General features: G+C 49.0%; 6 protein-coding genes across 6 annotated transcripts; 2 read left to right on the top strand and 4 right to left on the bottom strand.

Annotated features, from left to right (window-relative positions):
• Positions 1-266: 266 nt before the first annotated feature.
• Positions 267-2,753, bottom strand: BDW43DRAFT_271599 (uncharacterized protein). Its single transcript, XM_032041447.1, has one exon. The coding sequence runs from the start codon at positions 2,696-2,698 to the stop codon at positions 503-505; it is 2,196 nt and encodes a 731-aa protein (XP_031901674.1). The 5' UTR covers positions 2,699-2,753; the 3' UTR covers positions 267-502.
• A 223-nt stretch (positions 2,754-2,976) lies between these two features.
• On the top strand, positions 2,977-6,829 carry BDW43DRAFT_299208 (P-loop containing nucleoside triphosphate hydrolase protein; the record flags this gene model as incomplete). Its single annotated transcript, XM_032044690.1, has 7 exons — positions 2,977-3,102; positions 3,165-3,257; positions 3,355-3,384; positions 4,210-4,314; positions 4,376-5,879; positions 5,939-6,218; positions 6,787-6,829. 7 exons carry the CDS (start codon positions 2,977-2,979, stop codon positions 6,827-6,829), a joined length of 2,181 nt encoding a protein of 726 aa, XP_031901673.1.
• Positions 6,830-9,107: 2,278 nt separating this feature from the next.
• On the bottom strand, positions 9,108-13,546 carry BDW43DRAFT_318554 (DEAD/DEAH box helicase; the record flags this gene model as incomplete). The annotated part of the gene is made up of 2 exons (XM_032048721.1): positions 9,108-12,863; positions 13,541-13,546. The coding sequence occupies 2 exons, from the start codon at positions 13,544-13,546 to the stop codon at positions 9,144-9,146; spliced, it is 3,726 nt and encodes a 1,241-aa protein (XP_031901672.1). The 3' UTR covers positions 9,108-9,143.
• Positions 13,547-14,619: 1,073 nt separating this feature from the next.
• On the bottom strand, positions 14,620-16,727 carry BDW43DRAFT_309671 (putative CorA family metal ion transporter; the record flags this gene model as incomplete). The annotated part of the gene is made up of 5 exons (XM_032046751.1): positions 14,620-14,719; positions 14,774-14,827; positions 14,885-14,937; positions 14,994-15,067; positions 15,131-16,727. 5 exons carry the CDS (start codon positions 16,725-16,727, stop codon positions 14,620-14,622), a joined length of 1,878 nt encoding a protein of 625 aa, XP_031901671.1.
• A 713-nt stretch (positions 16,728-17,440) lies between these two features.
• BDW43DRAFT_271580 (uncharacterized protein) lies at positions 17,441-18,800 on the bottom strand. Its single transcript, XM_032041446.1, has 2 exons — positions 18,200-18,800; positions 17,441-18,149 (listed from the first exon to the last, which is right to left on the bottom strand). The coding sequence occupies exons 1-2, from the start codon at positions 18,576-18,578 to the stop codon at positions 17,932-17,934; spliced, it is 597 nt and encodes a 198-aa protein (XP_031901670.1). The 5' UTR covers positions 18,579-18,800; the 3' UTR covers positions 17,441-17,931.
• Positions 18,801-19,000: 200 nt separating this feature from the next.
• BDW43DRAFT_271579 (DNA-directed DNA polymerase gamma MIP1) lies at positions 19,001-22,778 on the top strand. The gene is made up of 2 exons (XM_032041445.1): positions 19,001-19,278; positions 19,338-22,778. The coding sequence occupies exons 1-2, from the start codon at positions 19,104-19,106 to the stop codon at positions 22,568-22,570; spliced, it is 3,408 nt and encodes a 1,135-aa protein (XP_031901669.1). The 5' UTR covers positions 19,001-19,103; the 3' UTR covers positions 22,571-22,778.
• Positions 22,779-23,047: the final 269 nt, after the last annotated feature.

The following is a 23,047-nucleotide window of genomic DNA, read 5'->3' as shown; positions in this document are numbered from 1 at the left end:
TGATATACTGACAATCGTTGGTTGCATCCATTGGCTCCAGTTCTACTACTAAGGTATTGGGCCCATTCGTAACTCTGGGCTGCAAGCCATCGGCACCAATCCCCGCGCTTTGAATATACTTCTTATTATGATATCGTATCTCTCTTTCTGTTTATAGAGGTGTTGTACGCAGAAAGTGTATTGTGTGCTAGGTTGCTTGGTATAAAAAGATCGTGTACCATACGCAAATTGCGACTAGGAAAAATTCGTTAAAAGTATGATGATACCTTGTCAAAAAAGATTGTTTTCATTGCTATTAGATGCTATGGACAGGGTATGTATGCGGCCGATGCAACAACATACTTACGTACCAGAAAATTCATAACTGATTGAGTTAAGCAGTTCATTGTGTGGGTCATTCAGGGCATAGGTGGAACCGAAGAGAAGTGAAAAGGAAAGGGGGGTCAAACATAAAAACGGAAAGAGAAGAAATATAGTCTAGGAAATGAGGTGGAAATGAGACTTATGAGAAAACCAGGCCGAAGTTTCCGGGTATAACACCGGGTGTTTCTCCATCCTTCTGCTTTTGTGAATCCGATGGCGTTCCTGCATATTCTCCTTCTGGGAGATTAGGAAGTTCCCCCGCCTCACAGCCTAGCTTTTCCGCCTGAGTAATATGCTCCTTATTGACGGTATAATATCTGCGAGTAGCTCTTCCCCTTACACCGGAGAATAGACGTTTTAACGGCGCAAATTCTAGGTCGAGATCAGGATTGCAGCGTAGGTATCGCGCCCAGATGAAATCATCCTCAATCTGCGTGGCTTCCTCGTCCAGCTCAACACCGTTCACCGCGGTAGGCCGACGGACCTGTACCCTATTGTGAAGCGTCAAGCTTGGCTGACCCCAGTGCGTCTCGCCTAGGAACTCGACTCCGCCACTCTTAGTGCTGTACCCGAAGCATTGTGGGAGGAAATCCTGCCATTCTTCAAGCACTTGAGGAAAGAGACAGCGTTCCCACACCGGATTATCACGACCGGTCCACCGCTTGTGCATCACGAGGAGCCTCGCGAGGCCTTCCATGGTGATAGTTTGCTGGGCGACGCGCAATCGAAGAACATCATATGTATGTACTGCCTGGGCGAACGCCTGTGACTTAATTGCCGTTGTATCGATCCGCGATCTACGCCGGGAAGAACCTCCTAGGTAAGATTCAATGATCATTCTTGCAGTTCTCCGTTTCTTCCGAGTCTCTCGCAAAAGTTCATAAGCAGCACACATATGGCGTTGGAATTCCGACAACCTGGCTTGATCCCATGCTGTCTTGGCAAGAACACGATGCACTTCGACTGTGGGACGTACATTGAAGGTGCTCGACGTCATTATTTCGAACACACCCTTGACAAACTCGCGAGAGACTTTGCCTTTCGCATTCCGCTGTGCGTCAGGGCCGAACCTGGGCCGTGATAAGACAAACGATCGTTCAAGAAGTTCAAGCCAGACTTTCTCCGGTACAGGAATATCATACGAGCTTGAGATGAACTCAATTGCCCGAAGTGCAGCAGAAATGTCATTATTCGTGCCGAAAGCATGAGCGATTGCAAATAGGAGACGACTTGAAGGGTATAAAGGAGATGATCGATCGTAGCTAGTGGCTGGAGGTAAACTAGACGGATCTTCTGTCGACAGCGCATCAATATCGACGTTCCAAGCAACCTTGAGGATGTTCTTCACTCCCTGAACATGGCCCACACGGCTGGACGCCAGCATCACGTTGATAAAAGTAGTCTCATCGCTCTGGTACCCCAGTTCGGTCATTTCATTGAATATTTGCAGCACTTCTTTTCGTACACTCTGTTTAGCAGTACGATGGCCTTGCCAGCCGACATTTGGGTGGAAGAACCTTCTGTGCCGATAAGCAAAAGGCGTCATTCTCAGGTGATACTTCTCTCGGCCGGTGTAAGCTTTGTCCCAAACTTTAGCCTCCATGTAGTAATTGTAGCATGTAACGTCCGGAACGACCTCGTCTTCTGTCATACTATGCCATATGTAGTCGGCCATTAGAGCGTCTCCAATGGACCGTGCACAATCAAGAAGGTGGGTGTACTCAGCCAGACCGAGGGCGCAACCAGCCGACCGTCGAATCTGGACTACCGTAGCCAAATTATTAGCGAACTCATCGAAGATTGAATCCAGCGATTCATATCGTTTGAGTTTCGCGGCACTTGGATGGATCGGCCGGTGGATATCGCGATAGGGGATCACAAAGTAAGCTGGAGATAATAAGTCAAAGACTTCCACGAACACACTCTGAGGCATCGATCCAACCAGCTCTTCGAAGCGAGGGTCAAGCAAAGCGTCCATGACTTGGTCCGGTTGACCATCTTGGATGATTGCATAGAATGCCGCTTTCCGTACACTCAGATCCTCCTCGTCGATGCTTTGTACCGAGTCGGCGATTTGATGAACACGGTCATAATGGCTACTACCCTCAAGGATACTGGTCGTGCTCAATCGAGGATTTGTAAATCTGCGAGCTTCATTCGCATTCCACGAGGGATTGGGAGTATGGGAGTTGGACCTCCACTGAGTGGAATCACGGGTGGGCATCAGTCGAGTGGGCCCCAGGCAAAGAGCGAATTGGGTGGACCGATTGCGACCACATGAGGGAACCACCAAGTGAGAGCTAAATCTCTCACTTGCAAGTACGAGTCCCCGCATCAGGATATTAAAATTCGGCACAATCAAAGACCTCCCAAAGGTCAGGTCAAAGAGAAGTTGAGTAGGACAACCTGACAGCTTGTCTGGCCTCCTTGAAAGTCGTCTGTTTGTGTTGGTGCGGCCTTGGCGACCAATCCCTGCAGCTTCTCCTCATTTGCTGCATAGAATTGATTGATTGACGGCCTGAACGCGACAGCTCTACCCTCGGTTACCCTTACTACATACAACCCCTTTATTTCCCCTCTTTTGTCTCCTCTTTTTCATTCGTTCCGTCCAAAATGGCCGACACGGAAGATGCGGGCGCGACGTCCGTCTCCGAACCTTTGGATCTGGTGCGCCTCTCCCTTGATGAAATCGTCTTTGTGAAGCTCCGTGGTGACCGTGAGCTCAAGGGTCGTCTCCATGTAGGTCCCCCTGTCAATATTACAATTACACCATACTTTGTCTAACCGGTGTTTGATGATAGGCCTACGACAGTCATTGCAACTTGGTGATGGGAGATGTGGAGGAGACTATCTACGTCGTAGAGGAGGATGAAAACGAGGAAGAAACTATTCGCGTATGTCGCTCTCTTTCGCTGCAATACATCTTCTCGGCTCCTTCGTAGGAAAGATGATATTCCCAGACAACTATGGCTAATTTACTGCGTGCTACAGACGATCAAAAGACAGGAAGAAATGCTCTTTGTGAGAGGTGCGTCCGAACCGCGATCATCACATTCGAACGGGACCACTAACATCGGTTCTAGGAGACTCCGTCGTTTTAATATCCCCCCAGGCATGAAAAAATTCGGTCGGGTCAACGAAAGTGGATAATGGAGTCATCGAAAGGGACCTATACGGAGACTATTGACTCTCCTACAAACTGGAGCAGAGGGAAGCGAACTATGAAACCAGGCGACGGCCTCAGGGTGGGGGGCTATGATCTTATTCCAGTTCCTTCGTCTTTAGTGTGTCATCAGCGAAGTCTAGTGTGGCATGGCACTGCTACCTACTCAATAGACATAATGTCATGTGCAGAGAGATTAGAGCCTAAAGACCGGGTGATGACTCCCTCATGGCATGGCATGCGATCTGAGTCATGACTTCCCATAGGCGATTTTTCAATTTTGTTCATATTTTTTTTTTCTTCCAATAAATAATTTTAATGGGTTACTTGCTGCGGTCTACAGTATTCCCCGTACTTCTGTTGATGCTTCCTTATGACTCAGGCGGTGACTCGTCCGTTTATTTATCGATAAAGCTTCCCCCAAGCCCACTCCACACCATTCATTCAGCCTCATTTCACCTATCTCCCTTCACATATTCAATTATCCAGCAACATTTATTCTTATTCTGGCTTATACAATTGCCCTCTAAATCTATTACTGCGGCCCTCTACCGTTACTTACCCCCTAATCTACCGATTTATCGTTGTGAAACTATGCTAACACGAATACGTAATTGAATGCGCCAGAGGCGACTTGTCACCTATCATACCGTCCAGCCCGCAGAAGTTCCGTGTACCAATAGGTCTTCCACATCATTCTCATTATTTACAACCAAACAACCAAACAGCCTAGCATGGCTCCGGCCGGACCTAAACTCACGCTAGAGGAACGGCGAAGAGGCGAGATCGTATGCCTCTCCTCCCTTGCCTCTGCCCCAACCCCACCTGCTAACTGTCAAACACACATAGGCGCTCAGCGATTTCGCGGAATATGCTGAGAAGCAGCAATCGCATCGCTCTGTCGCTCCCAGCGATAGTGGCTACTCTACCGCCAATGTACATGAAGACCATGCCGAACTGGACATCCTTGACCAGCTAGGATTGTCCGACGCTCCGAAAACCGTCAGGTTAAAAGACCTATTGTTGCATACAGGCGACCAACAAGAGGACAGCCTACAGACACTAGCGAGCATCATACAGACTCGCATCGACGAAGGCCATGGTGAAACAATATTCGACGTGGGTACGGAGGACGGTGGTGAATCCATGGGCTTCGACATAGCTCAATGGACCACGGCGTTGCAGCGCGTACAGGAGGCTGCGGGAACGCTCCCAGCACACTGCCGTATTCTGCTTACCTACAATGTAGGAGGCTCCGAGGAATCCAAGATCAGAAATGATCGAATAAAGGGTTCCTGTGGCAAACTCCTTATCCGACAGCCGGCAGAGACTGTGGAGGAAATGGCCGAGCTCCGTATCGCGGTTGTTGGAAATGTGGATGCTGGCAAGAGTACGATGCTTGGAGTCCTCGTAAAGGGGAACCTAGACGATGGCCGTGGCAAGGCTCGAGTCAATCTCTTCCGACATAAACATGAAATTGAGAGCGGCCGGACCAGCTCTGTCGGTATGGAGATTATGGGATTTGATAGTCGCGGAGAGATCGTGGGTAGCTTGCAGGGCCGTAAACTGTCTTGGGAAGAAATAGGGAAGCGGTCTGCCAAAGTTATCTCCTTCTCCGACTTGGCCGGTCACGAGCGATACTTACGAACTACGGTCTTTGGCATGCTGAGCAGCAGCCCCAACTACTGTCTCTTGATGGTTGCCGCTAATAACGGTTTGATCGGCATGAGCAAAGAGCATCTCGGGATCGCGTTGGCTCTGAATGTTCCCGTCATGATCATTGTTACCAAGATCGATATCTGTCCCCCACACATCTTGCAGGAGACAATGTCTCAACTGAATAAGATTCTCAAGTCTCCTGGGGCTCGCAAGATACCCGTCTTCGTGAAAGACATGGAGCAGACTATCAACACGGCAGCTCAGTTTGTCAGTCAGCGGATCTGTCCTATCTTCCAAGTGTCGAATGTTACAGGTGAGAATCTAGAACTAGTACGGACATTCCTGAACATCCTACCTCACCGTGGCCATTACAATGCCGACGCGCCGTTTGAGTTCCTCATCAACGATACATTCTCCGTGCCACATGTAGGTACCGTGGTGTCGGGGGTAGCCAAGTCCGGGGTAATACACGCTGGTGACACCGTGCTGGTTGGCCCTGATTCCCTTGGACAGTTCACCACCACCACAATCAAGTCTATTGAACGCAAACGGATATCGGTGAACACCTGCTTTGCTGGACAGTCTGGCTCGTTCGCTTTGAAGCGTGTTCGCAGGAAAGAGGTTCGGAAGGGCATGGTTGTTCTGAAGAAACTGGAGCAGCCTCCCAAAGTGTACCGGGAGTTTGTTGCCGAAGGTAAGAAAGACAACGCGCCCTGTGTCACCCGTATCAGGTTTCCTCTGACCGTAATCTAGTTCTCATTCTATCTCATGCTACTACGATCAAGCCCCGGTACCAGGCGATGTTGCATGTTGGGGCCGTGAGCCAAACATGCTCTGTGATTGACATTGACCGCCCCTTCATCCGAACCGGTGATCGTGCCCTGGTGGCATTCCGTTTCATGCAACGCCCTGAGTTCCTAGCGCCCGGAGATCGGGTACTTTTCCGTGAAGGAAAGACCAAGGGGTTGGGGATTGTGAAAAGCGTTGGATATGATGCTAGCAACCCCCTAAACCCCGAAGCTAAGGAGCCTCGGTAACAGGGCTTTATCGCTAGAAGCTGCGTTGCTTTTTCCTTCCACAATTTTTTTCGCTTTTCTTTTCTTTTTGACCGTTACTATCTGTCATATTATCAATGGCTGGGATGCACTGAACACGTCAGTTGTACATTCATAGGGGAGGTGTCATCATAAAGTCGAGGTTTACGACTGCTCTAGTTATAGGAATATATTACCTAGACACGGGCTTACAGCTCGGTATAGGTAGAACTCATCATAGGTAGAGATCGGTAATTTCCACTAGAGCTAGAAGCATATTTCCACTATAGGTACTCTATATCTTACTTATTATATAGAGATATCCTGCCTGATATATATTAGATAGAAAAACGGAGTAGAAACAAGGTAGTAGAAATCATAAAATTCTGCCGATAAATAGACAGACTATCTTAGGAAAGCGGCCATCAAAAGCAGGACAAAATCAATTAATATAACAGCGTATTATGAGTTCGATAGGGATCCACAACATCTCGTGATAATTGAACTTCCTAATTTCTCATTTTCATTGATTTGCGGGTAAGACGCCTGAAAATTTAGGCTCCATAGGTACCGGTCCGTGGCGGGTGACGTCACCAGCCCTAAACGATGACATCGAATTGATGATCATCCTTTTCAACAAATAGAAAAAATGGAAACTTCTTGCGCACATCGTCATCAAGCCGGATATGGACATCTTCCTTTGTTTCAATCGATGGCTCTGACGTATTTGTGGGTGAAGTATTGAAGCACTCTTATATAGATGCTGCTTCACTCCCAACTCTTCGATTCTCCCAACATCACTTTAATCAAACAAAAGCAACGATCAAACAACCATATCTTGACTCTTTAACTTCTACCTCTTCTCAATACTCCTTCAAACTCAACTGAAGCTCATCACCTCTTCCACATCGTAACCATGGAGCCCATCGATAGAGCCTGGCACACTGCCGCTGACTCCCTCAAGAACGACTACCAAACCTCTGAGCAGCAATGGACTCAGCACGGCGAGGAACCAATTTCGGGAGTCCAAGGTAGAGGCACCGCGACAGACCCCTACGATGCCGGGAACCGTTCTGGTGAGTAGTACTATCCCATGACCAGCCTTTCTGTCATAAAAAGACGACCCATCCGCTACACCATCCGTCCTATCCTTCATACACTAACAAGAAGAAACAGAACAACCCGGCGCTCCCCAAACCCAAAAGAACACAGCACTCGTCCCCGAGGCCCTCTCCTCTATTACTCCCGCTGACAGCTCCTCGGACTTTAAATCCTCCAGCAAGACAGCAAGTGGCCCAGCAGCCATGCAACCCGAACTGAACCCCATTGGGGAAACCACCGGAAAGTACGGCTCCCAGACCCATCGAGCCCCTGAGCAGAGGGATGTGCGTTCCAGCCTTGAACGCCAGGGCGAATGGGGTTCGAGTCTCGGCCAGGGTCCCTCGATGACAACCGCTGGCGCTGGCGCCGCCGGTGTTGGGGCTGGCAATGCGTACAATAGATCCACTGGTGGACTGGGAGACGCAACGTCAGCCCAGTCATCTGCTCTCGGACACGACTCCCACCCAACCGGGCTGAGACACACGGGTGCTCTTGGTACTGGTGCTGGTACCCAGCCGACTGGCTTGAGACAACCTCCTGCACAGAAGTCGGGCCTCGATAGAGACACTGGAGCTACTGGTGTCGGATATAACGACTTTTTACAGAAGTCTGGTCTCGATAAAGACACTGGGGCCTCTGGTGTTTCTGGTCACAGGTCGGGCACCGATAGAGACATTGGGGCCGCTGGTCTTGGTGGTGGTTTCAGAGACACTACTTCCGCCCCTAAATCAGGACTTGATAGGAGCACCGAAATCACTGGTCTTGGACACGCTTCTACTCCCAAGTCAGGCCTCGACAAGACCGCCGAGACCCCTAACCTCGGACACGCCACCTCTCCCAGAAAGTCTGCTCTTGAGCAAGACGCCCGGGAAACCGGTCTGAGACAGCCAGCTTCAACCCACGACTCGGGTCTCACAAGAGACACCCAACTCCCCGATCGCACTTCCCAGTTCGGTACCGAAGGCAGACACGCCAGCTCCGGTATCACTGGCACAGGCCCCGAAGCTAGAGACACCAGTTCTGGAGTCGCAGGATCAACCAGCGAGAACAGACAACCTTCCAGCATCACCGACTCCACGGCCCAGAAATCCACCGATCAGCGAACCTCCACCGCCGCCGACGGCCAAAGCAGCGCCCAGAAGGAATCCAAGCCTTCTACTTCCGGGGAAGACGGCCATGAGGGCTTCACGCCCAAGACTAACCAAGTGAGCAAGGAGGCTCTTCGAGGTCCCTCTGTCGCAGAGCCCAGAGAAGGCTGGAAGCATGATGAGAAGGTTGCGAAGGCTGAGGATGATAAGTCTGGTAAGTTTATCTCTCTTAGTACCTTTAAAGTTGGATGATGCTAACATGGTTTAGCTGGTCCCGCTGGTGGTTTGCCTGATGTCGGTGCTGGTGCTAGTAATAAGAAGCAGGAGTCTTCTGAGAAGCATGGTACCGATAGTTCGCATTCGGGTGGTACGATGGCTCATATCAAGGAGAAGGTTAAGGAAGTTATCCATCCCCATAAGTCTTAAGGGTTGAGTGTGGATTGAACTATGATGTTTTATGATTCAGTTATGACTATCTGTGACTGTACTTTCTAATTAATGATTGTTGATGAGTTGTTGATTTCGGGGATCTACTTAGTGTCTATTAGGATGTATTATGAGAATCAATTTGATACCTGCATTATGACCTTGATTTGTCTCTTATGATGATGAATCTGATTAGAGGTACTATGGCATAAACCGGAGTACAAATGTACTAGCGGCAATGTAAATGTAATGTAATATGGCACAGATATCGTCCATGAATATAGACAAGACACCACTACACTACACTCCTCACTCGAAAAGCAACTTCAACTCCTCGATCCTTTCCTTCTTCTTCTCGTCTTCATTTCCATCCCCTCCAACCCTCAGCCCCAACGACCCGGCAATATTCATCTTCCGCTCCTGCACCCGCAACATCCTCCCCTCAATCGAATCCTTAACAACAAAACGCGTAACAGATACATCCCGCAATTGACCCATGCGATGAACCCTATCAATAGCCTGGGCCTCAATCGCAAAACTCCACCACGGATCCATCATAAAGACATTACTGGCAGCCGTAAGGTTGAGGCCTACACCACCGGCGCGAAGACTGATGAGTAGGACTTTGGGCCCGGGACTTGTAGCCGTGTGACCGTTCGCTGGTCTTTTGGTGAACGGAGTATAGGCGCCGTCTTCTCGCTCGGCTTCTTCTATTTCTTCCTGATCGAAGGTTTCGGGCTTATTGAACTCAGCGAGGACTGCGGCTCGGGCCTTCTGGGCCATTGTTCCGTCTAAGCGGACGTGGGAGATGCCGGCTTTGTCCAGCTGTGGGGAGATGAGATCGAGGAAGCTGGTGAACTGGGAGAAGACGACTGATTTTGTGTTTGATGGGACGCGGTTGAGGTGGTTGATGAGGGAGTGGATCTTTGCGGAGGTATGGGCGGAAGGGGAGAGGGGGTTGATCCGACGGAGGGAGATCCGGGGCCCCGGTTGTGTGCAGGATGGTGGAGTACTGGTGTAGAGGTCGTTTTCCGTGGGTGTGGTATTGGGCGATTGACGGCGGACGACCTCGAAGATGTCTCTGCTGCTCACCGGTGCCCGGCAGGCGAAACATCGGGGAGATTCGCCCTTGTCCGTTTGGTGGCGTATATAGTCTTCTAGGCACTTTTTACATGCACTATGCCAGCAGGTGGTTACTGCTGGATCAATCATGGGTTCCTCCGAGCAAATCGGGCACTCGCCGCTAGATTCGTTTTGAATCTGCTTCAGTGCGTATGTGGTGAATTTACTTGAAGAATCTTGGTCTTGATTGGAGTTGGCTGATTCGGTAGTTGTCGTGAAACGGTCTATAAGCTCCTGCAGGTCCATGTCGTCCTTGAGTCCATTTACCTCATTGGCCGCTGCTGCATCTTCTTCATCTGCTACAATAGCCGAATTTCGTGTCAAGATGGGGTGGCAGCACGTTTGGCGTAGACGGAGAAGCTGAGCAAAGATTGTCGTGAAAGATTTCAACAAGGTGCCCGCTTCGACGTTGTCGTTGAATGTACGTTTTGCTCGGGTATAAATATAGTCATAGATCTCCCTTTCCTGCTCAGTGAGTTCGACCTCTTCGATGGTGATTGTCCGACGTGGCAATGGTACTAGAGGTTCCCCTTCCGGCGTTTTCATCGTTTTGGTGCGCCGGAGGACTAGAGGCTCGAGAACAGTCTGTACCACATTGAGAGCACGTACATAGTCCTTAGACTCGAATGGTACAGTAATGAATGTCTTCCAAAAGGAGAAGTTATTCCATGGCTCAACTTTGAGAAACCGCACTAAACTGAACAAATCTTCCAACCGGTTAACAATAGGTGTACCCGTGAGAACCCATCGGTGTGTCGCTTTAAGTTCATAGCAAGCTCTTGCTGTCTTTGACAGCCTGTTCTTGATAAGGTGTGCTTCATCAAGAATGACGCGGAAGAAATCTACGGAAAACAATCCACCCGGTGTAGCAGCTGAAAATGATGCTGATGACAACATTTGTCGATAGTCTGAAAGGACAACACCGTAACTTGTGACAATCACATTGGGAGCCTTAGGGTTACCTGTCGCGCACAAGTCTCTGAGGTTCACAGATTTCTCATTACCATAGTACATCAGAACCTTCATCGTGCCTGATTCGGAAGCCTTCAGAGCTTCACTTTCCCACTGCGAGAGAAGGGAGGTGGGAGCAACAACAAGAGTTGTGTATGGGGCAGCGACCACGCTAGAGGAAGAGGAAGGTAATCTTGCTAAATCGTTTATGGAACTTGGACCATCCGCTGCTTGGCTGGGAGGAACATTCCTATGCGAGTGGACCAGACTAAGCATCTCGATAGTTTTACCCAAGCCCATTTCGTCAGCTAAGATGCCACCAAGGCAATGCTGTTCTTGTGCTGGAAACTCGATACTAAGCTCTCCGGAATACGGGTTGACGTAGAAATGATCGAGTCCATCAATACTCGGAAGGCTGTTATCCTCGACGTCTTTCGTTGGCCATGCATATTCTTCCCACAGCGGGTTCATCGATCGACCTCTAGTGGACTTGTTATCCTTCTCCTTTGCTAGCATCCAGTGAAGTGCTTGTTTCTGATACCTTCGAAGCTTCAGAGAGAATGTCGGTGGGGGTTCTGCCTCCGGCATACTGAAGTCGAAAGACTGGGCCTTCTTGTAAAGCGTATCAAGTTGATCTTCCTCTAGTTCTGCGGACTCTTCATCTTCGGACGAATCGTTCGATTTGTTCTCCTTTTTGCTTTTGTCGTACTGCTCAGCTATCTCCACTGCACGCAGCAAACCGTCCTTTTTGTGTTTCAGAGTCATGTCGTTTGCGGAGGTGGGTTGCAGGCCAATCTCATCGAAGAGTTTCACCAGGGCGACCTGGCGAAGACGTAGCCGCTTCTCCTCAGTACTTTCTTTCTCTTCAAAGATACTTATCGACCTATTATCATCAATTGAGCTATCGAGTATTCCGGATTGGAAAGCCTCTATGCGCAAGTAGCACCATAGCTGCAGATATATTGTGTCGTTCACCCGGACTCTGTCCGGCGCAAATACACAAACTCCCTCGAGTTTACAGACCTTTTGGTCAATCAAAGTGGACACCCATCCTGCTGTTTCCTGAGGCAGCCTGCCAATTTCTTGGCCCAACTGATTTGTGAAACGAGTTAAAACGTCTCCCCTGCTATTAGTAAAAATCCTCCCTCCGCGACCACGTTTCGAAACTGGCTGAGACCTGGCACGCTCAATGTTTACACGATCGCCATGTTTGATCAAACCCGCACCACTCCGAGTCGCCCATGCTCCTACGCCGAAAGCACCGATGTATCTTAGCGAGGGCTGGGAGGTGCGTCGTGGTGCAACTTCAGGCGGGGCACTACTCCCATTCCTCCCTAGCCCATTCCCTTGTCGAGACAACTGGCTAGCAGGTGTAGATCGCGTGGACAGCGTTTGTTGGGACGTCAACGTGGTTTGGTTTCTCGCGCCACCAATTAAAGTTTTCCACGACCCATCGAAATAGACATTAATCGCCCTCTCTAGATCATCACCGGCCACGTTCCGAATCTTGCGTATCGCGTCTAGTGCGAGACGCTCCCCGACGATGCTAATGAAGGCCTCCGTGTCAAATCCGTCTGCGACTCCCTGCGGTGATGTGTTCTCCGCAGTCACACTTTCCTTCTGATTTTCTGGTATCTCGCCATTTTGCGTGATAGGTGTATCCTGTCCTATGTCATATCCAGAAATCTCTGCTTCTCGTTCTCGTTGTAAAGTATAGTTCTTGCTTTGTTGGTCATCGTCATGCGTTCGGCCTTCCCCCTCTCTTTCTCCTGGAGATATTATGTCGCCATTCTGCGTATCTTGAGACCGAACCTTCGAGGGCTGGTTATCGTGAGAAGAGAGAGGTGTAGACGCGTCAAGGGATGCAGGTGTAGAGTCAATGGGGTACTGCTTGATGTCCTCCTCTTCGACGAAAAAGCGTCTCTTTTTCAAGGGGCGGTCATTAATATCCCCCGGCTCCATCATGTAGCAATCAACCCTTCAGTCAGCTGGAGATGAGTCGTGTCAAGAGTCTCAGAACCGTTAAAGCAGCACAGTTAATAATCGGCATGGATGATTGGCGCGGAGGACGCGCCGGAGATACGCGAACTCACGGGCCGACGTCATTTTCTGCTGTCCCAAAAGGGCAAAATTGTCGGACATTTCTCTTACAACAATTCTCATTGATCCTGCGCTGGGGCAAAGTATATCCCTCTCTCTTCTACTTCAATTATTCCCTTAATATACTCACTGCTTATCACAGGTCTACCTTAGATAAAGCATAAAGCACCCCCGATGCAATTCCTCTCTCTCCAAGACTTTCTAGATCAACCCCAACCAACCACCGCCAACTTCAAATCAACCACATCAACACACCACCAACAGCCATGATCAAACCCTCACGCACAACCCGGCAACTAAACCGCCTCTCGCAACCCCACCGACACCTCCAAACCTCCCAAAAACGAACCCTCAGCAATACCAAACCAGTCCAAACTCCCACAACAGGAGCATCCGCCTCCGAAATCCAAGCAGCCCAAAAATACTGCTCCGACCTCCTCATGTAACGCCCCTCCTCACCATCTCCCCAAAAACTCCAAACTAACAAAAACCCAACCCAGCAAATATGACCGCCCTTCCTACACCCTGCACACCTTCATCCCGCGCCCCGCGCAACCATTCTATCTCGCCCTTCGCGCCCTAAACGTCTCCCTGTCTCTCATCCCCGAAACAACAAGCAGCCACACAATCGGCCTAATGCGCCTCCAATTCTGGCGCGAATCCATCTCTAAAATACTCGCCGGCAGCCCTCCAAAAGAACCCATTGCGATCCTCCTATCTGCCGCCATATCCGACCTCCACGAGCGCACCGACGGCCGCGCCCGAATCAGCAAAGGCTGGCTGACGCGGCTTATCAACGCCCGCGAACGCGGCCTCACAAATGACCCGTACCCGGACATCGCGGCGCTGGAGACCTACGCTGAGAATACGTATTCGACGCTCATGTATTTGACATTGTCGGCGTTGCCGATGGCGTCCGTTACGGCGGATCATGTTGCATCACATGTTGGGAAGGCGGTGGGGATTACGGCGGTTTTGAAGGGGTTGCCATTGGTGGCGTTTCCTGGTGCGATGACAGGTGGGCAGGGAGGTCAGGCTGGTGGGGGGAGTGCGAGGCAGGGGGCTGTGATGCTTCCGTTGGATGTTATGATGCAGGCGGGGGTAAAGGAGGAGGAGGTTTTTCGGCTCGGGGCTGAGGCGCCCGGACTACGGGATGCGGTGTTTACAGTTGCGACTCGGGCGAGTGATCATTTGATTACGGTACAGCAGATGCTAGGGAATTTGCGTACTGGGCAGGATGTGGGGCATGAGTTTGAGCATCAGGGAGAGGAGGGGCATGAGTATGAGATATCTGGGGATCAGAGGCAGGAGTCGCCATTGGATGAAGTGAATCGTGCTTTTGGGGTCTTTATGCCTGCAGTTGGAACTCGGCTTTGGCTGGATAGGCTGCAGGGTGTGGATTTTGATATCTTTAAACCTGAGCTTCTTCGCTCGGATTGGAAACTGCCCTGGAAAGCTTACATGGCTTTCAAGCGGAAGAGTTTGTAGTACAGATGTAGGAGACTGATCTAACTGTACTATATATAATTATGTATATCTAAGTCATCCCTCCCAGCTCTAGTCATGTACACTGAATTATATAATAGATCGGTCAATCGCTGCTGTGTAGCTGTCATCTTCTCTTTATAGCATTGCGCTTTCGTCTCTTTCTCGAGCTGGTGATTAGACGTCTCTGAGCCAGTAGCGCCATCCAGCGTCCGATCTTGTCGCGCCTAGAGTCTAGAGTTAGCATATGTGCTACTGAACTTGGGGGCGTGGGTAGTTACATAAGGAATATAGTGATGGCAAATACGAAAGGACACGCAATTTGCCAAAAGTATCTGATAAAATTGGTTAGTATGTCGCAAGCTATGGAGAAAATAGGTTTTTCCACATACGCATCGCTGTGCTTAATCCCCTCGAAACTTTCGAAATTCATGCCAAAATAGCCCTAGAATGCAGTCAATGGCAGTCGCTTTAAGTTGTAGATGAAACATGGATACTAACCGACAGGAAAGTGAGAGGGAGGAAGAAGCAAGATACAAGGGTAAGTTGCTTCATGCTTTCGTTTTGGTATGCACCTAAGTGTGGAAAAGAAACATCATTAGTCACGGTGGCATTAATTTTTGGAGTCCAATGCATACCGATTGTGTTAAAAATCAGATCGATCATGTTGTCAGCAGCCCGTCTCATCTGGTCATATCCCTCGACTATTGTAATGCAATGGTCAAGGGCATCGCCCAAGTACGTATGGCACAAGGTGCTGATGGATACGCTAGAGCCGCCGACACTCTTAAGATTCGGGGTGGCAGTTCCAATATATGGCGCTGCGTCTGAGGTGCTCGATTGGCCGAAGTAACCCTTCAAAACACCGAGGCCGGGGGTGCTGATAGGCTCAGAACGATGATCCCGGAGAGCGTTGATGATAGTCACGATAGGCTGCATAGAGGTTCGAAGAATCGAAATCTCAGACGTTAGAATATAGAGTTCCTTGGACTGGTCGATATCGGGATCGGTCAAGACGTCAAGTTCTAGGTCACCAATCGCATCTTGGTAGGCTGTGGTCACTGGGATTGCAAGGTCGATTATAGCATCCAAAATGGCTTGCACAAGCATGCTGGCATCACAAGATTGACGCAGAATAGTCTCAGGAGAAGTCAGTCGTTTCACGATAGGAGATTCAATATCGTCGGCACTTGTCTCAAAAAAGGATGTCACCGTATTGTCTGCATGTAAAAAGATCGATACTTGTTCTAGAGCGACACCCAGACCCTTTGCTGCTAAAACAGCATGCCGTTCCATGAATTCGATGCGATCTTCATTTGGTCCACCTCGGTACCGCTGCATGCTGCGAGCAGGTCGCCCAGCATCTGATGTATTGTTAAACGCATTTTTTGAATCGGCCTTCTTCACAGAAGATCGGATATTATGTCCTACAGTAGGCGCATTACTCGAGACTTTCTTTGCTGATTTCAATCTGAAAAGATCTTTCAGTGCCTCCGTGATGAGACTCAGTGTAGTTGCTCGCTTCAGAGACACACTCTTGCTGCTCGCCGCCGAGCTCCTCCGGTGGTTTGGCCAATGGCCCTGTCCGTCATCAGACTCCTCATCTGAGTCGCTAGTTTCTTCATAGATTCGGACTAATTTCTGTAAAGTGAGCACTATATATGCATGGTCCGAATACCAATCGACTTTGGTACGGTTTGTTGTGTTAATCAAATCCTCGATGGCAAGTCTGTGTATGCCCTTCTGATTTCCCAGGACCCTAATTACATCCCAGCTGAGGCCATTGACGTTAATCCATCTGCATTGCACCCAAGGCTCCCTCTCCCTCGCGAGGAATTGCTCCAACGTGTCGTTGTCCAGCTCATACTGCCGCATCTCATTCTGGGAGAAGTCCACAACGATTATTTCACACCTCGTAAAAAGATCGCTTGGCACAGCAGTTGCCCATTCCGCGTTATAAGGCGGCAGTGGTCTAGTCGGATCTATACCTGGCTCCGTGCCAGGGTGCCAATTGGGGTCATGGGTGACATTGTCAGGATGATACGAGCGCGCCGTGTTTGACCGACGCGCCCGATTTCTGACCGTATCATGAGAGGGTGCCTTAGTGACCGTGGGAAATGATTCAAGGCCGGGTGGCTCCACGTTGGTTGGAGAACCCTGGGGATGCGCCTCAATATCATGAGAATTGGATGGCAGCTCCGATGTTTGCGTACGCTCTAGTGAGTCCCTACTCATTTTGACGAAGGGGATTTGTATGTCTCGGCTATAGAGAAAAAAGAAAGAACAGGAAAAGATCAGTGCGGAAACATTGACGCTAGAGCGTAAACAGATAGTCGCTGCAAGGAGAGTTGCACTACTCTTGCAGATGGGGAAAGAGCAGACGATTGATTGAAGGGCAGAATGCACGGTCAATGGCTCTTATTCCATGCGTAAGATGAATATTGAGCGACATGTACGCCTTCTCAGTACGCGAAATCTGACGCAGGTTGAGGGGAAATCATTGCGCGGTGGAGTATGACGTTTGCAAAAAGTAGTTAGGTTGTCCGCTAGGTACTGTGAAGCTATAAGGGCATAGACCGCAACGATAACTAGATGCTTGAGCGGCGCCTAACTAACTATCGTTTCTTATATAATGAATAACGATATTGTTCAGGGGCTTTATAAGTTCTCCGTGAAGTGGGAATAAATGCCGAGTTCCTTCTTTCATGAATCAAGGAGATTTATGCTTTTTCAGTCTAGCTGCGGTTGACATTTTTCTTGGCATAACCTAAATTTAGCGTAGACCTTCAAAAACCAATAATAGACATATACATTGCAGTATTATTACTGTCAATTGTAGCTTGGCGTGGAGAAAGAGTCCGAGATGGATTGTACGGGAGGAAAACGCTATCATTAGATTACCGACCAGGGTCTACACCACACCGAGGGAGACTGTGTGAAACGGCACATTTTAATGCATGAGACTTGGAAACAGACAAGTACAATATCGCTCATGCCATTCATAATTCATTAATAGCTCGTGTAACATATGTAGTAAGACGATCGTTATCTAACCATTAAGAGCGTCGCGCAGAGGCAAATGGTATGCCAGCTATGTCCTGCTTAGCGCCACCTCTCCTTGCCCTTTCCAGAAAGCTGTGAGGAATATGCTCTCCAAATTCGAATGTCATGGTAGCCAACTCTCTGGCGGCTTGGCTCGGTATATCGAAAGGTTCATATGAGGTTCCATATGACAAAGTCCCGGTTTATGATGGGGGCCATGGATGGGTGAGGGATATCCAACGTAGTCGGCGATGCCTCGACCCCGTGGGAGTCTTCTGAGTGTCCAGATAACGCTCCACCATATCGGTCATGCTTAAGACATTCGTTCAGCATTTCGCATCGATGTCAGGACAATGTTGTTTAACGTTATGCACATGACGAAGGCGGTATACGGCAGTTATCCACTATTTGGCACAGCGGTATTCCTTTTCTTCGTGACAAGCTTAAGTTGTAAAGGAACAAGATTCCTTTTGTTGCCTGAGGCATCATTCCGCGCAAGAGGTTTTCTGCACACGGGGCAGGTTCCTCGAGGACCTTTGACAGTTGTGCTATCAGCTCTCTGTTCTTCGCTAAATTTTAATGTATCGATGATACATTTGTGACAGAAAAGATGCCCTATTGACGGTCAGCAAGAGGAAGCTGCAACGTTCGAGTGTAACACATACCGCACACTGTGCTGGTCGCATCCTCCGGTGTGTCCATACACACGGGGCATTTGTATGAATTTAAGATCGACCGACCCTTTTCGTGCTCAACGGATTGCTGGGCCTTAACAGCGTCCTCCCGTTGTTTCGCCAGAACCTTTGACAATGCTGAAGAACCCTCAACCTCTGTCAGATCAATAGATTCAATGTCATTGTCTCTGTGTTGTTCTAAGGTGGGACGAGTACCCGCGGTTGCTGTATTAACGTTACTCAAACGGCGGCGTTTTCGTTCCTCGCCTCGGGAGTCTAAAGGCTCGGTATGATCAGAAGATCGTCGGCGATGAGGTGTTAATTGAGAGCCAGCATGGACCTGGGTATGAATAGACGAATTTCTATCCATGGCACTCGAAGGTATCGAAGGGGAAAGAAAGGATTACTGTCAAAACGAGCCAAAGGCAAGCCGAATTGTCGTAAGTACTGACTTAGGGAGGGAATACCGATCGTAAATGTGTGATTTCTAGACATATACAGAGTAGAGATGAAACACTGGCGGATATTCTGTGTGAGAATATCACATATCACATATAAGACATGCGTCAGGCGCAAGTGAGATGGACAGTCTTGAGGATAAGCAATCGATAGTGGCGGTGATCTGCGGCCGGGTTTATTGCCGGGTAATCATCAATCACCTGATGATAGCAGATAATATCTCCTATACTAGTAGGCGGTCAGATAGATGCGGAAGATAGTATGTTCCGTCCGTGTATCATCATGACGGCGATAGCGCGATAGGAAAGAATGTACAAAACGAATGCCAAAGAAGGAAAATCGCCCTTCGCAACCATCAGCTTCGCGCAGCACCGGCTGCGAACATCAACACACCATGCCATGGGCCTATTTACACTAACCTTTCACAAGACCTAAGATGATTTGGAGTCACTCTTGTGCTCCTTACTCCAGGGGTGTTATACGCTCCTGTTCGCAAAAATTGCGCCTGCCACTCCTTGCCCGGCCATGGCCTTTATCACTAACCCGGTATTATTTTGCACAAGTCCCGACTCAAGAAAGTAATGAAGAACCGAAGCGGGAATCTCTTTCAGGTAATTTCCCCATTCTTCCACAAGTGACGACCAACAAAGCGCAGATGCTAATTTCGCAGTTCCGGCAACGGCTCGGTTCAATGAGATCGGAGTCCAACAATTGAGTGATCATATTTTTTCCCAAGTTTTTCCAGTCAAGTCGGATCCTCCCAACCCAGAATTGGTTGCGCTGTCGAAAGAACATCTCTCCAGGCATGACCTGCTTGGCAAGTCTCAAGATGCCACAGAGCCAGTAGCATTTGATATGCCGCCCCTCCAGGGACAGACTCTGGATGAGCATTTCTTCAAGCTGGGCATGGACTCATCGGAACCATATCTTACCTACGCTAAGGACTATATCAAAGTCAGTTCTCCGAGCATTCCGCGCAAATGGATCAATCGCAGTGGTTGGACGAAGTATAATAGTGACGGCACTTGGGAACCCGTGGACGCCCCGAACGAATCAATGTTAACTTTTGATACGGAGGTTATGTGGAAAGAAAACCCATTTGCCGTAATGGCTTGTGCTGTTAGTCCTACAGCTTGGTATGCGTGGCTATCGCCGTGGCTGCTGGGAGAGTCGGACAACAAAACCCAGCTCGTACCGCTAGGGGACCCATCACAGCCGCGGATTGTCGTCGGCCACAACATCGGCTATGACCGGGCCCGTGTTTTAGAAGAATATGGTATGAAGCAAACTCGTAACTTTTTCCTCGACACGATGTCGCTCCATGTGGCTGTGAACGGGATGTGTTCCCAACAGAGGCCTACTTGGATGCGTCACAAGAAGAACAGAGACTTGAGGGATAAAATTGCGAATGAGAACAATTCTGTGGAGCTTGCAGCTCTTATTGAAAGCAAAATGCTCAGTGATGAGGAAGAAGAACTATGGGTGGGAAGGAGCTCTGTGAACTCTCTCCGTGATGTCGCCAAATTCCATTGTGATGTTACAATCGACAAGGCACAGCGAGATCATTTTGGTGAGCTTGAAAGAGAAGGAATTCTGGCAAAGCTAGAGGAACTACTCGATTACTGTGCTGCAGATGTCGCTATCACTCATCGCGTATATAAAAAGGTTTTCCCAAACTTTCTCGATGTATGCCCCCATCCGGTCAGCTTCGGGGCACTCAGGCATCTTTCCTCAGTTATTTTGCCAGTCAATGAGACGTGGAAGGAGTATATCACAAATGCTGAAGCCACCTACCACCAACGACTTGATGACGTACAAAGAAAATTAGTGGAGTTATGTGACGAGGCTTTGAAGGTCAAAGACCAACCGGATGTGTATATGAATGACCCTTGGCTACGACAGCTGGATTGGTCTGGTCAGGAGATCAAAATGGTGAAGGGCAAAAAGAAGGGAGACCTTCCTCGGCCAGCTGCAAGGCAGAAGAAGCCGGGTATGCCACGGTGGTATAAAGATCTCTTTCCCACAAGCACAGCCGACATCAACCTTACCGTGCGAAGTCGGACCGCGCCTATATTGCTCAAGCTATCATGGGATGGATATCCATTAACATGGTCCGATAAGTTTGGCTGGACGTTCAAGGTTCCACGTGATCAGGTTAAGAAATTCGAGAACCAGCCTGTAGTGATCTGCGATATGGCGGAAGAGAAGATGGTGGAATTGCGGGACGACAGAAGACATGTCTACTTTAAGCTTCCACATAAGGATGGGCCGCAAGCCCGGTGTGTCAACCCCTTGGCTAAAGGATATATGCAGTATTTTGAACGTGGGACTCTATCTTCGCAATTTGCGCTCGCCAAGGAAGCTTTAGAGATGAATGCCTCCTGCTCATACTGGATTAGCGCTCGTGACCGGATCATGGGTCAGATGGTTGTCTACGAGGATGAGGTGCAAGTTTCTCAATCAGGTAGCCCAAAGAGCAGAATAGGGTTCATTTTGCCTCAGATCATCCCAATGGGTACTATAACGCGACGAGCTGTGGAAAATACATGGCTTACTGCAAGTAATGCTAAGGGAAATCGTGTTGGATCAGAGCTCAAAGCTATGATCAAAGCGCCACCCGGTTATGTTTTCGTTGGTGCAGACGTTGACTCACAGGAGCTTTGGATTGCGAGTCTCATAGGCGATGCTCAATTTCAAATTCACGGCGGCAATGCGATCGGTTTCATGACTCTGGAAGGTTCCAAAGCAGCCGGAACGGACATGCATTCACGCACCGCCCAAATTCTAGGGATTTCACGCAACGACGCCAAAGTTTTCAACTATGGCCGAATCTACGGAGCTGGCGTTAAATTTGCTGCTTCGCTGCTCCGCCAGTTCAACCCTTCCATGTCCGAAAAGCAAACTCAGGAAGTTGCAAGCAAATTATATCAAGAGACGAAGGGTGCACGTACCACCCGTCGCATCTTGAACGGTAGTCCTTTTTGGCGGGGCGGCACGGAGTCTTTTGTTTTCAATAAGCTAGAAGAGTTCGCTGACCAAGAGAGACCAAGAACACCTACATTAGGTGCTGGCATCACCGAGGCGCTGATGCGGCGCTTTATCAACCGAGGCAGCTTCATGACATCGCGGATCAACTGGGCAATTCAGTCTTCCGGTGTTGATTATCTCCACCTCCTCATTATTGCCATGGACTATTTAATCCGGCGCTTTAACATCGCTGCTCGTCTAGCGATCACTGTCCATGACGAAATCAGGTACCTTGTTAAAGACGAGGACAAATATCGGGCTGCTCTGGCTCTACAGGTAGCCAATGTTTGGACTCGTGCTATGTTCTCGCAGCAAGTTGGCATCAACGACCTCCCTCAATCCTGCGCCTACTTCTCGGCGGTTGATATTGACCACGTTCTTCGGAAAGAAGTGGATATGGATTGCGTCACTCCTTCACACCCACACAAAATTCCTCACGGTGAAAGCCTTGATATCGTCCAACTTTTGGACAAGAATGAAGCAGCTTCTCTAGATCCCTCCATTACCCCGATTTTCCCTCCCTCTCCTCAGAACTATACGTACACGCCACGGGAGCCCGTGATGTCCACTCTCCAGTCCGCAAACGACCCTGCATTTATCAGAGCCCAGATCACCAAAGATGATCGAGAACTTCGGGATATCATCAAAGAGGTTACTAGGGCTAAATCCGCTGCCGGATCGTTATCAAATACACGATCCTGGGTTAGCCGTGCCAAGCCTGCCAGTTCCCCATCAGCACAACCTCAGAAAGCTATTCTAGTTGACGTTGGGTCGGGTCTATACAGCGACTTTCACGATCCTCCCCCGGGGAGCAGGCATCCTCAAGTCAACTTAAATCGGCCACATTGGAAAGCTCGGCCGTCTGCTCGGGCATAAATACTTTCTTTCCTGACAACATGTCAGCTACTTCCCTCTTTTCCTTACTCTATGTATATATTAATCTGGTCCACAGTGATCTGAGTACGATGTATTATTTTTCTCTCTGTATTACCTAGCTAGAACTGGCTGGGGAAGCATTTGGAGGCGTCTCGTTTGGCAGTTTCGGGTGGCACGAACTATTTATGTCGCATTATGCGTTGTCTCTACGATAAGCATGTCGGTTGTGATATTATAATAATGTACATAATATCTTCTAAAAAAAAAAAAAAAACAAGAAAAATATATAATCAAGACAATTGTGCACAGCCCCGGCTACGGACTTTTCTAGTAGAATATAAAACCACGTAGACGAGACATCTCAAAAATATACTGAGGAAAATAAAGAAAAAGACCGGAACCACTCCGCCTCTATTGCGCCGAGTAGTTGCAAAAAAAAAAAAAAAAAAAAAAAAAAAAAAAAAGAAAAGGAAAGCC

This window comes from Aspergillus alliaceus (genome assembly GCF_009176365.1).
Source record: "Aspergillus alliaceus strain CBS 536.65 unplaced genomic scaffold BDW43scaffold_14, whole genome shotgun sequence".
In the NCBI taxonomy this organism is placed as follows: Eukaryota; Fungi; Ascomycota; class Eurotiomycetes; order Eurotiales; family Aspergillaceae; genus Aspergillus; species Aspergillus alliaceus.
This window is presented reverse-complemented; position numbering and strand designations above follow the sequence as displayed.

Bases quoted from the DNA above. Each gene is read 5' to 3' on its own strand.
- BDW43DRAFT_271599 (XM_032041447.1), bottom strand. From the start codon at position 2,698: ATGCGGGGACTCGTACTTGCAAGTGAGAGATTTAGCTCTCACTTGGTG.
- BDW43DRAFT_271580 (XM_032041446.1), bottom strand. From the start codon at position 18,578: ATGGATAGAAATTCGTCTATTCATACCCAGGTCCATGCTGGCTCTCAA. The intron at 18,150-18,199 runs GTATGTGTTACA...GACCGTCAATAG, and splicing joins TGCGACCAGCACAGTGTGCG to GGCATCTTTTCTGTCACAAA.
- BDW43DRAFT_271579 (XM_032041445.1), top strand. From the start codon at position 19,104: ATGATTTGGAGTCACTCTTGTGCTCCTTACTCCAGGGGTGTTATACGC. The intron at 19,279-19,337 runs GTAATTTCCCCA...CTAATTTCGCAG, and splicing joins GAAGCGGGAATCTCTTTCAG to TTCCGGCAACGGCTCGGTTC.